General features: G+C 39.5%; 1 protein-coding gene across 3 annotated transcripts in view; it reads left to right on the top strand.

Moving 5' to 3' along the window:
• slc9a1a (solute carrier family 9 member A1a) overlaps positions 1–14700 on the top strand; it is a 34184-nt gene extending 19484 nt beyond the window's left edge. Inside the window, exons 9-14 of one of the 3 annotated variants that reach the window (XM_088305875.1) lie at positions 3338–3464; positions 3615–3716; positions 4120–4201; positions 4373–4429; positions 5761–6087; positions 14496–14700. In XM_088305875.1, coding sequence (XP_088162001.1) covers positions 3338–3464; positions 3615–3716; positions 4120–4201; positions 4373–4429; positions 5761–6065 — 673 coding nt within the window. In that variant the 3' untranslated portion in view covers positions 6066–6087; positions 14496–14700. Of the gene's footprint in view, positions 1–3337; positions 3465–3614; positions 3717–4119; positions 4202–4372; positions 4430–5760; positions 9874–14495 lie in introns of those variants that run through there. The other 2 variants (XM_088305876.1, XM_088305877.1) reach the window with 2 other exon arrangements.
• The last annotated feature ends 2039 nt before the right edge of the window (positions 14701–16739 follow it).

The following is a 16739-nucleotide window of genomic DNA, read 5'->3' as shown; positions in this document are numbered from 1 at the left end:
TTTTTTTTTGCCCCAACAATCTAAGGTTCAATTTCAAAGTTTCCATCAAAAAGTTTGGCAAGGACAACCGGACTATCCAGAGATGATCAAAATCAAAGACTGAAACTGTCAGGTTTAAAAGGTCCTGACGCCTTCATTAGACTGAATTAAATGCAGAGAACCAGAGGAATAACCAGGGAAGGTTTTGTCTTTTCTCCATCGCGATGGGAGGAGAAGCCAGGAAGTGAAGTAGACGTCTTGCCAGTTCACTCTCCCGCACTCTCACTGGCTCCTTCGCCCATCCCTCTGGACTTTATTCAAAGAAAAACGAAACCTATGGAAAGTGAAACTTAAAACAAGCGTGTGGGTGTGCGCATGTGTGCTGAAGCAATGATGTGCGTGTCTGTGAGTGTGTGTGTAATTATCATTGATACAAATAGTGTATAAAAAACATGATTAAAAATACACAAACTATTTACATACTCTCACATTTCCCCCCTGTTTGTCGGATTTAAATCATGTCCATACGGCTTTAAGATGAGTCATCAGGGAATAAAACATATAAAAATACATTTCAATGTGCCTAGTGAAAAATAACAAAACTGTCTCCACGCAGAGCTTGTCTCTGGGGGACTCGATGCAGGCCCCTTGCCTCGCTGTAGGAGGAGACAGCCGTCTTTACCTCCCGGATCTTCGTGTGTGGGGCTTGGGCGACAAGTCCATATTCATTTTACGTTTCAGTGTCCAGTTCGAGTTCGTCATTGTCCAGTTCGAGTTTGTCATACTCAACATCAATCAGATTGTAATGTTACTTTTGGGCAACAAACATGCAATTAATCATCATTTTTGTCATAAAAATAATGCAACAAAAACAGACTACACATAACAAAAAATGAAAACCATAATTATCCCGATATATATTGTGTCTTTCAAATTCTTCATAGTGGTCATAACATCAATAATTGTTTCATTTTTAAAACTTTAAATGCAATTATGTTCTTCAATCAAGGTTCAAATTTCTTTATGTACGTCATTAATTTCCAAACCATATCTAATCTTTTTATTCTGTGGCTTCAACATTCGTATCTGTGGCTGGTGGTGTGGTTCTGATGTGCGTGTGGTCCGAGATTGTGACTCGGGGAGGGATTCGCGTTGCTAGGCCTTTAGCTGGAAACCGGTGAAGCTTGTACTGCAACTGGTGGATCCAGCTGCCACGCCCCGCGACCTTTGCAGCGTCGGGGTCACCGCCATCATGTGGCGAGGGCCATCTCAGCATTCACTTCCCCCCAACGGAGTCGTTTCAACACCTTGAAGAAGAGTTGGTCTTCCACACGGACGTAATTTCTGTAAATCAGAACAACACTTGACCAGTATTGGCGTCTTTTGGATCTTTTTCGGTCAAACATGTTTTTCGTTGGTGGTTCTGATGAACCTGAGAGTCTATAGGGGATAGTGTCCTTCCTTCGGCTGGCATTGTCCTCATTGCTGTGATTGAAACACAGTCTGGCCATTGTCTCCTTTTTTTTTTTTTTTTTTCATTAGTGCGTTCCACAAGTCCTGCAGACTGTATGCACAGTGACGCTTTGAGTCCATTTTTAACAACTGTCCCACTTGTTACAACATCATTCACTCACTTTGCATACAGCAAAATGATCATTCCACATCTGGTGTTGTGTGTGCGGGTTTTTTTTTTTTTTTTTTTTTTTTCTTCAGCTTCTCTGCAAATTCTTCTCTTTTGCTGTTGTCTGGTCAGCTACTTCTCCAAACCCACACACACACACACGCGCACGCACGCACGCACACTCACGCACGTATGCTCTTTCTCACCTTTTTTTTTCTCTTTGTCCTCATACACCCACACACACACACAGCTGCGCAGCTACAAAGAATATTCAAATAAAAATAATAAAAACCACCAAAAATAATGCCTTATTATTCCCTAAATTTCAATGTGAAATTGTGAGTAGACCTCTAAGTCGTCGATAATTTCTATTTATCGACACCGAGGAACTTTTAATAGACTCTACCGTGCTGTCGGTTTGAACGAGTTACGACCTAATTTCTTCTTTTTGTAACTCCCTAAACAACACGATCCGGTTTAGACGTACCGCAGGACGTTCTTTTTTACCACCGCGTTATCTGTAAGGGAGACCCAGTCTCCCGAGAAACCCAGTTTCTCAATGAGTTACGGCCTAATACTATTTGTAACTCCTTGAATAACGCGATCCGGTTTTTTTCTTCTTTTTTTTTTATCAGACGGACCGCAGAACCGTCAATCAACGCAACCGTGCTTTCCGTAAGGGAGACCCAGTCTCCCGAGAAACCCAGTTTCTCAATGAGTTATGGCCTAATTATTTTTCTATAACTCCTTAGACGAGCACGATCCAGTTTCTTTTCTTTTCGACCGAACTACTGCAAAACGGCCGGCGCGCTCTTCCTTACTCACATAAATCACCCCTTACGAATTGTGTTAATATTTTAAATTTTAAAATGGTGGCACAAAATAATTTGAAAAACAATACCTGGCTTCCTCCGGATCCGCCTGGTCCGACAGGGAACCGACATCCGGACGGACGGCCGCGCCGCAGCTCAGGGACCCGCTTTCAAATGGTGAAGCGCTGACGTCAGATTCGTTGGCCCCCGAAATATCCAGCGACGTTCGCCCGTCCGGGTGTGGCTCCCGGGTTTCGGCACCAATAAATGTCAGGTTTAAAAGGTCCTGACGCCTTCATTAGACTGAATTAAATGCAGAGAACCAGAGGAATAACCAGGGAAGGTTTTGTCTTTTCTCCATCGCGATGGGAGGAGAAGCCAGGAAGTGAAGTAGACGTCTTGCCAGTTCACGCTCCCGCACTCTCACTGGCTCCTTCGCCCATCCCTCTGGACTTTATTCAAAGAAAAACGAAACCTATGGAAAGTGAAACTTAAAACAAGCGTGTGGGTGTGCGCATGTGTGCTGAAGCAATGATGTGCGTGTCTGTGAGTGTGTGTGTAATTATCATTGATACAAATAGTGTATAAAAAACATGATTAAAAATACACAAACTATTTACATACTCTCACAGAAACAATCGATAAAACAAAGTTGTTTATTCTTTCTTTGCAGTCACAGCCGTCATGGTCCACAAAGTGTTACTACTGCGCGGCTCCAAATTCCATCGCTGTGATCAAGTAGCACATTGCTCCCCAGCTGCTCTTTATGAGCAGTTGAGTCATTTCTCACCGAGTGGTCATAAAAATTGAAAGGAAGCGATTACGCTCGTTTTTCTCGTCGCAGTCGAGAACACGAAATTCCACGCAGCCAAAAATGACACTTTCAATGGGATAACATTCCGTGTGCGTCTTCTTTACGTCCCAGAAACATCCAGCCCAAGAAGCCGCCGCCCGCCAAGAAAGAGGATCGCGCTCTGCCTCAGCTATCTAAAAGTCGAGAGGAGGAGATCCGCAAGATTCTCCGAAGCAACCTTCAGAAGACGCGGCAAAGGGTAACGACACTCTTACTAGCTCATGATCAGCACTAAAAGAATGAACTTCGTCTTCCTGCCGGTACTTAACCATCACACACAGGTAGAAGCAGCATGTTTTAAGACGAATCCAAACTTTTTTTTTTTTTTACTTCCCTGTGGTGTTCTCAGCTGCGCTCTTACAACCGGCACACCCTGTTGGTGGATCCGTATGAGGACAACTTTGGTGAATTCTTCCTCAAGAAACAGAAAATGATGGCCCTCGATAAGACGGTACGTTGAGGTTACCGTTTTTGGTTCATATGGACTATACCAGAACTATGACTTAAACGCCATCACGTACTTTTGTAATATTTTTTTTTTTAATTAAATATATCATGAAAGCCGTGGAAGCTTTGTCACACACTACAAAAACTGGTCTTAAAAAAAGTAACGTCATGAGGAAGATAATACTTAAAGCATTCTTTCGGTATTTTTTACGGTCATAAAGGGGGGGGGGGGCGCCCTGCCACGAGAATTGAAAATTCAAGAACAATTGTCATCCCCAAGGGGGCTTGTAATTGCGCATAGAAGCCACAAGATGGGGCAGAGTGCTCAAAACGAAGACAATCATAAATCATCAACACCACCAACATGGCATTTAGCACTGATATTACCACTTAATGTCCTTTCCCAGATCCAAGACATGAATAACTACCTGACGGTGCCCGCCGCTCCCCCCGACTCGCCGACCATGTGCAGATCCAGACTGGCCTCAGGTAAACGCATCCATCTGCCGGCCCTCTAAACGCCGCACACACGCAGGGAGCAATCGCACACACACGTTTTTTTTTTTTGCGTTATATTCCTCTCAAGATATTTCCCCCCGTTGATGGAAATATGTTTGCATGTGGCTGCCGCCATGTAAACCAGTGTGGTTTCGTTTTTAGGCAGAGAAACTGATTTCATACCCACTCTGCAGCAGAAAGCGGACACTGTCGGTCCAGGTATGTGGCCCGAGGAGTGAAGATGATAACCCCCTCCTGACGCAAATAGTCACCATCACCAGAGCGCTAACACGCATGCCTCACACAAGCTGCTCCTTATCTACCCACTTAGTTCAGTTCAAAGTATGAAAATTCCCCGATTTACAATCCCTGCATTGTGCATTTTCCGTTTTTTTCTTCTTTTTTTAAGGATTTTGTTGAACTGACGTTTGTCCTTTGCAGAGAATGTGTTCATCCTGTGTGCGCACGCAAATTCATTGATGGAATGACCATGTCCCCACGCACAGGAGTAGTTTTTTTTTTATTATTATTATATATAATAAATGAATAAAAAGTCAAATTACGGCCACACGAATATCGGCACACAAGGATGAAATGCTTGCCAGGGCAACAGGCCCTTCAGCCACTCAGAAGCAAAAAAAAGGTGATGTGACAGCAACATTGAAATTAAATGAATCCTGAATATGGTGACTTGCACAATAAATTATTAAACTTTTGCTGCATTTTTTTTTAAAAATTGTGCAATATGAAGAAAAGAGTAAAACCGAAAAATACAACCACAAGACAAGGAACATCGATACATGCTTTCTTTTATTTGTTATCTTAGAAATGAAAGAATATGCACAAACAGCAAGAGAAGTAAAATAAATTCAACCGAATTTGCCACACTAAATCACAAACAAGAAAAAGTAATTGGGTGTAAATGCTTTTTATTGGTGAGTGGCATTGTCATGATGGAAAATATACGTAATAGAGAGGAATTTAAAAAAATCCCAGTGCACAAAAACTAAAAAAAAAAGTTTTTCCTGATAAAAGCGCAAAAATATATACCTTTTTTTGGGGGGATTTGGAATTGAATTTGTGCGAAAGAAAATAAATAAAATTAAAAAAAAAAAATCCAAATATTAAAATTCAGATCAGAGCTCCAAATATTGTGTCGCATACTTTTTTAAGTCTGACTTGGATATGAAATTTGACAAAACTAAATAAATGAAAATTTTAAAAACATGACATATAGACTGCACGCAATGCAGTAAACAAAAAATGTTTTTCAGAAAAAAAAGATTGATGCATGCTTTTTTTCCCCAACAACAATATAACACTCAAATATGTCAAACAATTCACTAAATTAGAAGATTGTGACGCAATTCAGTGAAAAAAATAAAACTGCTTTCTGTGTGGATGCCCAAAAGACTAAAAAGCATTAAAAAAAAACCTCCTGTTTTTGTGGACATGATGTGAGAAATGCCGCTCCCATCTGCGAATGTTTATTTGCCGTTTTAACAACCCCTGGCGCACCGCTCCCCCCCCCCCCCCCCTTCCCCCCGCAGACCCTCAAGCCTACAGCATGAAGCCCGCGGTGGACAGCGTTCCCACCATCCACGTGGACCTGGCCTCCCCGCAGTCGCCCGACTCGGTCAACATCCTGGACGAGTTCCATCGGTCTGGCCTGGCGACGGCGGAGGACGAGGGCGATGACGACAGCGGCCTGGTGATGAAACCGCCCGCCGGGCACAACGAGCACCACGACCCGAGCAAAATGGACGCCGGCACCAGAGAGAAGCTGTTGAGGTGCCTGAGTGACCCCGGCCCCCACGCTGAGGACGAAGACGAGGACGAACCCTTCCTGCCTTAAAATGTCGTCACTATGGAGGAAGGTGCGTGCTTCGGTCAGCTCAAGACAATTAGCCAAGAACTGCGAGCAGGAAAAGAAAAAAAAAAAAGAGCCATTAGTCCTTTTGTCGTCATCGCTCTTTACTTTTAAGAGACGCAATCACGGTTACGAGACATTCAGGAATGAACTATGCATTACCAAAGGGACTGTTTGTAGTTCTTCGAGGTTCTATTTCCGTTTTGTGGATAATCTCTGACACGTGCGACAGCGAATCAGTTGCTCCTTAAACAAAGCCAGTCGCACTCTCATTTTGTCACTTGAAATCAGACAGCGCAGGAGCTCTTAACGCATATTTTTGCCTTATTTGATGTCACACAGTGCTCTTTAATTTTATTTTATTTTTTTTTTATATCAGCACTGCCTTATAATTTCAGGGATTGCCAACGTTGGTATGAAGGAGTATTACAGGCATACTGAAAAGGTATATATGTAGTTTGAGAATTAAAAAAAATAATGTTAACGTTATTTTTCTCCTAAAATTTTGTGCGGAACTCACATTGTATGTTAAAAGAAAAAAAAGGGGTGTTGCTAACTTGAGATTCCACTGCAATTGCATCTAAATGTCACAAGATGGCAGCAAAGCACTTAACTTGAGATGATAACGCACCAACGGCATATACACAATCATAAACCCATATTACATAAATAACTTGTCGTCAATGCCAACAAAACAGAACATCTCAAAAGCAGACGACCTATGAATTTAATCGAATGACAACAGGAATCCACTAGGTGGCGCCAAACTGATTTGATTGCGGTGGCCTAAGTGCAAATAAAGCAAAGTGAAAAAATAAATGCAGTTCGGTTCAGTTACAAAATTCTCCTTTGTAAATTTCAAATACGTATTTTGACTTACAATTCCAATTTTTTATTTTTTTTCTTTATAGAAAATATGACATAAAAAATCACAAGGTTTTTTTTTTCCATTTTTTCATAAAGTATAAAAAATAATAAAATAAAATCATGCCCTATTATTCCCATAAAGAAAATATGATCACTTTTTAGTAATTTTCTTTTTTTTTTTTCATAAAGTTCAAGTTTTTACCTCGAAAATAAATCATGCTTTATTATTACCATAAAATAAATAATGCCAGTTCTGTGAAAAACATTTTTATCTTTTCAGTGTGGCCCTGAAACTCCTTCAAATGTTTACCAGCTTCGGTGGGATATCGTTTAAAGGTAGACATTTTGTTTTTCCACCACCAGTTTATCAAGTTGTGTTGATAAACTCCTCACTTTCTAATTAAGGGAGGGGCAAGACAAAGAATGTTATGATGTCATCCATCATGTTTGTTTTTGGGTTTTTTTTCCTCCAGATGTTAAATGTCTCTAATTAATGTTAAAAAGATTCTCCCTTTAAGTCACTCCAGCAAACATAAACAATCAATGCTTGCTGTCTTAAAAATGTACACGCATTTCCTTTGCTCGCCCTTCATCACTGTGCAACGGGATGATTTGGACGGGAGTTGGTGTTTCAACTTTGTCTGCGTCGCATGGCTAAATAATTAATACAGTTCTATGCAGCATAAAAGGGGAGACAAAGTATGTCAAAGAAAAAAATCTATTTATGTAACTTTTAAGAGATGACATTTAGATGCAAAATGTTCAAATCTTATCACATTTTTGGTGGGAAAAAATGTATTTCATTGTTTCCCGACCGAACATTGCAACTTTTTCTGAAAACAATGAAATACATTTTTTCCCACCTTTTTCCTTGCTCAAAATAGCCCAACGTTATTCTAATAGAATTAAAAAAAATAATAATATAAAAATATTTTTTCTCACAAAATTTTGGGGATGATTACAATATTTTTTTTTCTTGGCAAATCTACGTTATTCTCTGAACAGTCCTTTTCCCCAAATATTACCACTTTCTTTAAATATTAGGACTTTAGTCTTTGGCAGCGTGTATTATTTCAGTGTGGCCCTAAATTCTCGTTTGTATTGCAAACGCTCACATTTTCACATCTTATCACGCTTGCTGAACAGCCTCCATCTTTATACTGTCGCGCCAAAATAGTGCTGGTTTAAAGGTATTGCCCTGGTGCAGGCATGTGTAAGTCCTTGTATGTTTTTTTTTTTACTTGATAGTTTTCCAAAGAGTCTTTATTTCATGATTACAAAACAGATATTTTGGTTGCAAAAAAAAAAAAAATTACGATTCCAGACCAACATTCTGCAAACATGCAAATGCTGGGTTTCGAAAGCCATAGCGCGCGTACCCTACACAGAAAGATATTTCTTTCTCTTTTCTCGCCAATGTTATTGTTTTATCATGGCCTTTTTTCAACTTGATGGATTGTGGACTTCGTTCAGGACCTCGCCAGCATTTCACCGCAGCTTTTTGCTCTGTGTTTCAAAACACTGTGCTTTACGATTATTTGCCTTTTGAGTAATTGAGTGTCTTTCATGGCTTTACACGGACGTACCGGTCGCTAAAGTTTGACTTTAAAGACGTATGTGTGCGTTGTAATAATGTATATAATGTGCTTTGCGTTTCATGTTTACATTGCTGCGGAGGCTTAATTTCTTGTCATTGAACCACCTTGGATCCATTCAGAACACAATCTATTCCTACTTCATTCTGGGACGTTTATTAAATATCTTAAGATTATTGAGTTGACATTTTAGCTTCAAATTCAACTGGATCCCCGTTATGTAATGTAATCTGGACGCTAACACTCTGATTTCATTGAATTGATTTCACGCTAGCACTCTGAAGTGCATTTTTAATCCAAATGTGGATCAATGAACCCCCTTCGGTTTGGTTTCTTTTTGAAAGCCAAAGCCCCCCCCCCAAATAAATAAATAATTAATATATATGTTAAAAAAAAAAATGTCGTAACATAACTTCATCCGTTTCCAGTTTTCGCCATAACAAAAAAGTAGTTTTCTACAAATCTTTGTCAGTACATAATGTGACTTAAAAAAAACAAGGTTGGTAATATTGCGAAAACGTCTAACTTTATACTATGCAAAAAAAATAAAATAAAAGATCAGATTTTATTCTCCTATAATAATATTCATTTATTATTATTAAATATGACGATATTGACCGTGTCTAAAGAAACCAAAGCCGAGGGGGGCGCAAGCCAAGTTTACGAGACCATGTGGACCAGAGAAAGCCAAATGAGACAAATATATTTCGATAAGTGTACAGTAGCCACTTAGATGCAGTATGACTTCAGCCACCCAAAGACTTTTCCTTTTTTTTTTTTTTTTTGCTTTTCTCACCTTCAAGTTACCTCGCAGCACTCTCAATGATGCGTCCTTTCTCTCTCTCTCACGTACTATTTTAACGACGCCACCACGAGCACTTTAACGGCGCAGAAAGAACCTTTATCTCCAATCGACGTCAGTCGGAGCAATAAGTCGCTTTCATATCGTCATTTCATGACAGGTCTTAAAAACAGATGGTTTTAGCGGGCGCCTTACCCTCCCCCCAACTAGGGTAGCGAGTCTCGAGTCTTTTATGATATATTGTACTTCACTACTCATCCTTGTCTTTAAATGTTGCTTTGTCACCATTGACCGTGTGAAAGTTATTATTTTTGATATGCGTTCATGGAAAAATGTATATATACAAAGATATATTGTATGTATTTAAAATGTCTGATTCTAATGTGCAAAAAAAAAAAAAAAAGGAATCAAGCGTGTACTTCCCTGATGATTCATCATAAAGCTTTGAGCATTCCATTCCTCTAATATCAATCCCCATCAATCAAACTAACCACCTAACAAAGTATATATACCAAAATAAAGTTTTACTTTCTAACCCTGCTGTCACCGTGTCCTCATTTTACACCGTTTGGATCGATTGATTGTCCAACCCAAATGTAAAACAGAAGAAAAATGGCCTCTGTTCTAATTTATTCTCATACTATTCCAATTAATTTGTGTAACGGTAAAGTTTTATTCTCGCGACATTACGATTTTATTATTTATCGTGATTTTATTGTTGCAACGTTAATGCTTTTTTCCTCATAAGTACATTATTCTTCTTGTAATTAGACGTTTTGTGGCTGGATTTTATTTTGAACGTTTTAGGATTTTATTGCAACTTTGTCGCAACGTATTGTCGTGACCCACACACTATTTCATCAAAACTTTTACAAATTTTTGTATTATGACTACAATATAATTGCGGTAATGTTCCTATTTTATAGTTGTAACGATATAACTACTTCTTGTAACATCACTACTAACAATCCGATTTTATTGTCCTAATATAAGCAACTTTGCTGTCATAACATTCCAACTTTTTTCCACATCCTTACTCTTGTAACATTCCGAGTTCATTAAAATACCGTAAGATTTTTTTTCACACCAATGATTTTATTGAAACATTAATGACTTTCTAATAACTTTATTGTCACAATTTAGGATTTTGATGATGATTTTCATGATTGCCGTAAATATTACGCTTTTATTGTAACGCTACAACTTCTATTAACAGTGTGTGTGTGTGTGTGTTGGGTGAGTGAGTGTGTGATACTCACAAAATAAGTGTTTTGTTGATGTCTATGTATCAGAGTCACTTTTGGGTTATTGTCACTGCTTTTTCTATTCTTTCTAATGCATATCCATAAACTATAACAGTATGTAGTTTTGTAAAGTGGCCACTTGGTGGCAGCACTGGCCTGCAGCGTCACAGGGACATCGCGATCTCTTGCAGAAGTGCAGCTCAAAATCCAAGTTCATGGAGAATGAGCAGCAGGTGTCCTGCTTCGCTGATTAATGTGTATTATTTCTCACATATCCAGGTCAGTTATTTCTTTTTACGAGGATTACAATTTTTAAATAAGTACATATGTCTACACAGCGATGTGATACTTGTCAGCTAAAAGTGCCGTAAGTGTATTTAAATAATACGCTGTGTGACTTTGAAATGACGTCGAGAAAGGGTAACGCAGCAACTTATTTACTTTTATTCCTTTCTTTTGGCTCCTGGACATTTGTGGGTTGTTTCTTTGTGTGTAAGAGGCGAAATCCATATGTCCGTTCATATGGTTTAAGATGATACAAGTTGATGGTTTTAGCCATGTTGGAGACGAGGGCGACTCTCGCCTTGCCGTTAAAATGGCGTCTGTTGACTGCAGCGAGAAGGGATGGCGAGACGTTAGGAAACAGCCATCAGAATTATTTAAACGATATTTTATGCTTTCCTTATGTAATATAATTCAAATGCAAGATAACTCATTCTGTTGTTTGAAAGATTACTTATGACAAAAATGCTCTTTTCTAGCAAGAGGTCATGTTTTTAAGAGAAGCGCATACATGATTGATGATGGAACAAAATGTGAATGCAAATATGGGCAGATTGAAAAGGAGTGTTTAGGCCTACGAGCTGGAACGGTTTCACAATTACGTCTGTGGTCTGCGATCTTTCACTGTGGAAACTGACTACTGCCCACTGGTCTCCATTCTCAAGAAGAATCTCAACCAAATGTCACCGCCTATTCAGCGCAACTCATTCACTACCAGCCGAGTAAAATAAAATTGATCTTTGACGTCTTTAGCCGTCAATGGCACTAATTAATTAACTCATTTGCGGACTGTCAGAACTCTTGATGAACAGAAAGCTGCGCACAAAGCTTTATAGGTACTCAAATACTGCTACAGAAAAAGACAAATGATGACTGAAGAACAAGCTCAAAAAGCAAAAAAATGTCACAAAAGAAGTTCTATGATGTATCAGCCAAACCACTCCCTCCACTGGCGAACAGTGACCCAGTAAGGATTAAGGATGCAAAAAGTTGGACTACAAAATGGTTGGACTGTATTGCAGGAAGTTGCTCCAAGATCATTTGCAGTTCGAACAAAGGATGGACAAGTGCTCAGGCGCAATCACCGTAGTCTCTTGAAGACCCCCCAAGCAGGTGTGAACAGGTGGAGGTTCCCGACGCAGAGTCGACTGTGCCTTTACCAAACCGTGATGGTTCCCGTAAAGGAGACAAGAAACAATCATGTCGAGTGGTGGGAGGAAAAATCGAATGTTGGACATTGGAAAGAGCCTCGTCATCTTGTCAGCTCGAGAGCTTCCTCGAGCGGTGGATCCGGTTTCGGATGAAGAACAGTCTGAGGTTATGGAAGGAGATCTTGAGGGATGCTTTAACGCCTTCATGTCCAGTAAGCCGTTACTTGAAACAGAAGACGATGCTATTAAAGATGTAATTAAAGTGTCGCGATGAGAGTTCGTCACCGCTAAATGCGAAGGATGACGTTTCAAAATAGGCATCGTGATGACCAAATTGTTGATTTTTTTCTGATTTGCGTGCCATTCCTCCCACATTTTTCCACATTGGACACATTTTACAATTGCATTCATGGTGTCCAATAACTGGAATTGTTATGCCTCGTTCTGTTTTGTCAATGCTGCCAAAAGAGCTTAGTGAGGGGAAAGGCTTCCCTGAGTGTCTAATTCAAACTCACAATGACTTTTATTGTGTTTCAAAACCAGCTTGGCAGACTTTGCGCGTAAGTAATATTTTGTGCAATGGATATGATTACGCCTCACAATGTGGATCATGCAAATATGTTGTGTTACTTTCCATCCAGCCAAGCCTCTGGGTGGCATATCGAGGCGTTCAATTACTGGTTTTTATTTTTTTATTTTATTAATTTTTTTCTGTATTCATTTTTGGTGACAGCACAGCAATCTTAACTTTTGAAAATTATACGGCTGCCTATAAAAAGGCTGCATGCCATTTTTCTGTCAACACTGTGGAGCAGTAAAGTGACTCTTGATAATTTGGCTACCACTTTTGGAGAGGAGGATCATTTCCTTTGCATGCCATGCGCCAAACAGGCCTACAGATGGCGCTGTGCAGCCATGGTAAAAACAGCTTCCTGCTCCAAGTAGTTGAAGGCCTAAAAGCAAAGTGGCGTATTTAATCAGAGTGTGTGGCCTCCAATTCAATTGCATTTGTTTAATGGGCTGTTTGCTGTTGCATCCACTCTCATTTACATGCGCCATGGAATCCTCTAATGTACGCCACTAATTGATGCCTTTTTAACAGAGTTGTATAAAATACTGAAAGCAATATTTTTTCAGCTTCAGGTCAAAGTTCTCTGCTTTTCAAAATGCATTGTGATACCGTGGGGGTACTTTATAAGGTATAATCTATCTTTTTTCATCTTAAGTTTCCCAACTATTGACTTAGCAAACTACAGTCACACTAGTAGTTTTATACAGAGGATAAAGAATATATGCCTGTGAGAGTCTAAATGATCATGTTTTTATTATATGTTCAACACATGAACACCGCCTTGCCTTAATTGTGAGCTTGCCTCTTCTTATTGTGTTAGCATTAAGCTAGCAGCAAAGTTATGTAGTCTTAAATATTTGTGTGTGTGCTGAGTTTGGCAGTAAAAGCTCAAATGTGATTGGTATTAAAGAGATTGAAGCCTCTTGTCGTTTTGCGGCCATCTCTCTCAACTTGTGGGGACCACTTTGATGTCTCCCTCTCACACACATTCTGGGTTTCATGTTAAGTGGGGACACATTGATCTGTCTCTCACACAACTGGATTTTGGGGGTGACCAGCATTGTGAGCATGTGGAGGGCACCTGCATCCCACGCACATTCATACTGGTTTTCAGGTTTAGGAAGACCCTGATGAACTGCTGGGGACCATCATGATTTTTCTTACACACATACTGGTTTTTCTATTATGTGGAGACCAACCTGACCTCTGGTACGTTGTGGTTTTTAGCATGCCCATAATTATGCAGGTGGACACGGCGGTGAAGGCCGGCAGCTCTTTGCTATCCTGATGTTATTGGAATAAGCAGAACACAGAAATTGCCTTTTTTTTTTTTTTAAACGGGAATGAATTAAACATGAGCGCTGCTTGAATGAAATTTTGGAACAGACGGGAAGAAATCACTATGACTCACATGCCTTGTCGGATGTTTTCCTACTTAACTTTTTTTTCTTTTTTTTCCTTATTTTTTTAAAAATGTAAGTCTCAAGATGCCAACCAAGTTGAAAGCAATACCGCGCAAGTCAATACAAAAAAATGCAAGTTTTGTGTTTTTGAAATAGTTCCTATGTTGATTTATTTTTTTTTGTCACAATTGAAGCTAAAGTGCATTTTGGGCAGGTTTTTTTTTTTTTATGTGAAATTTTTGGGGAATAGACATTTTATCCAGGAGCTTTACCTTTACAAACCACTAGGTGACATTTTTAATTTTCCATTTCTATGAAGTGTCTGTTGGGCGTCTTCAAAGGGTGAATGGTATGGTGGCATTCAGGTTCGACATGTAAAACCTGGCTCTCCCTGCTCCTCCAGTTAGCTACCATGTGCTAATGTGCAGTACTTACTAACCAGTGCACCAAAGGCCCAATTCTTGATCCTCCTCCCTTTTTAATGTGTGCATGTTTCTCAGGCCAGCCGATGGAGAAACAACTTCACTCAGTCGTGGCGAAAGGAGAAGGGGGGAAAAAAAAAAAGAAAAAATCAAGCGTCTTGTAAATCTGAGGCCTCCCGCTGGGCTGCGTCCCCTTGGCTCATCCGTCCTGCTGATGAAGTCGCCTGTCACACGCAAGCACTCCGTCTACATGCGGACGTCACGGAATAAACATTGAGACGAGGCCTAGGAATGAACTGAATTATGCATTGTGGATGTCAATGTTAAAACTGTGACTTGTTATCAAAGAGATGCTTTGGGGGGAGGGGTCTGCAAATTGACCACAGGTGTCCAACTTGCGACTCAGGGGCCAGATCCGGCCCGTCATATCATTTTTTGTGGCCTGCAAAGATGTAAAAAAATTGCATCGACTTAATGTTTCTTGCTAAAATGCCAAAATGTAATGTAGTCTTCACTTTTTAAGAGATATTGCAAAAACATTTTATTTCTATAGGCTTTATAAAATCAATTTAATAATATTTGAAGAGTTTTTGCTGGCCTCAGATTTTAAAAGCAGTTTTTCACCAATTTGTGGTGTGATCACAAATCAATTTGGCTCCACAGTCATGATGGCTCGCCGAAGAAAACCTGAACTACAAAGTGGCTCGAGACAAAAATTAGTTTGACACCTCTGAGTTAGACCATCTCAAGAATATCCAATTTCTTCATTCATTTATACACACACACGCGCACAAAAAAAAATGTTTGAGAGCCCCTACACTAAAGTCTTGAACGGATGCACCTGTTAGCTGCTGCATTCATCCAGGAAGAGCAAAACTGAAAGTGAAAAACACTCATAAACATGTCATCCGAGGATGACAAAAACAACTTACTGCAAATAATTTACTCCCTGCAATTATTTTTTTAAATTACAGTTACCTATATTAAAGTACTTTAATTTCTAAATCATCTCACACCATTATTCTAACAAATGAATGGCTTTTCACCCCTCAAACTTTGTCACATTAAATGGCTTTTTTTTTGTACAGATGTTTTTTTTTTTTTTGCTACTTTGACACTGAACTCTCTAACATGTCATAATAATAAGCACAAAAGCTTAGCTAGGAGCTAACCACGGTTCCTCGCTATCCACCGCTCCAATCCGATCCTCCAAAACTTCACAGGATAAAATTATTGTACTTTCAAGACTCCACAAATCTTTGAGACACACTCTACCTCCCCCAACTCCTCTGACATGAAGCCCCGCTTATTTCCAGGAAATAGCAAGAACTCAACAAGCCCGTAAATACAACTGCAGGCCCTTCCAAAAGACTTTGCCACGCTTACAAACAGCCAAATCTAAATAAATAATAATATAAAAACAGATGCAGGTCCCCTCAGGAGACTTCAAAGTGAAGTAAAACAAGAGGTTTTTTTTTTTTTTTTAGCTGCACGTTAACATTCATTGAAGAGTGCTTTCCATCCTTGTGACCAGCTAAAGGCTGTGTGACTAATGGTATTACACAAATGTGACATAATGAATAATTGTTTCGAGGAAGCAAGTAAGACAGTTACACAGTACGGGCTCGTAGAACTCTTTTTAATTCGTCATATGCTGTTAAAAAAAAAAAGACAACTGTAGTTGTATTAATTAAATTGACAACCGATTTCCAGTTCAAAGCCGTTTGGAGTCCTTTCTGACAAAATATTTTATGTAAAAGTGTTTTCTGTACTTAATTTCGATTGTATTATGGAAGGGACATGTGGAACGGAATCCAGGGAGCTGATTGGCTGACACATGGGACTGGGTCGACAAGCACAGGTGAACCCAATAACTGAATAATAGACACAAGAAAAACATCCATCCATTATCTGGGTAAAAAAGATCACACTAAAACTAAACTCATCAACATCATGAGGTCAGTACCGCTTCCTCACAGTTCGAGGTTATTTGTTGAGAGAAAGGAAATGAGGGGGAACGGAAGGAAACAAGGAGAGGAAAGTAGGTCACGGGGTAAAAGGGAATCAGAGAAGTGGAAAAAAAAAAGAAATAGACCCTGTAGATTTTTTTCAGCATTGCGTTATCGCAAATCTTGATCTTATTTTTTTGGGTTGTGTTGTGATGTATCTTAATGTATCAGTTGCCACGTGGTTGCTTTTCAGTTTTGTTCTTTTATTATAGACTTGATGCTTTAAAGTATTTAAGAGCGAGTTACTCAGTGACACATTGTCAGCACGCCAGGCTTTCTTCGAGTGAGGATGTCATCTTTCTTCCGTTGTAGT

Source organism: Idiotropiscis lumnitzeri, chromosome 10 (genome assembly GCF_059441095.1).
Source record: "Idiotropiscis lumnitzeri isolate Australia: NSW breed Sydney's pygmy pipehorse chromosome 10, RoL_Ilum_1.0, whole genome shotgun sequence".
Lineage (NCBI taxonomy): Eukaryota > Metazoa > Chordata > Actinopteri > Syngnathiformes > Syngnathidae > Idiotropiscis > Idiotropiscis lumnitzeri.
This window is presented reverse-complemented; position numbering and strand designations above follow the sequence as displayed.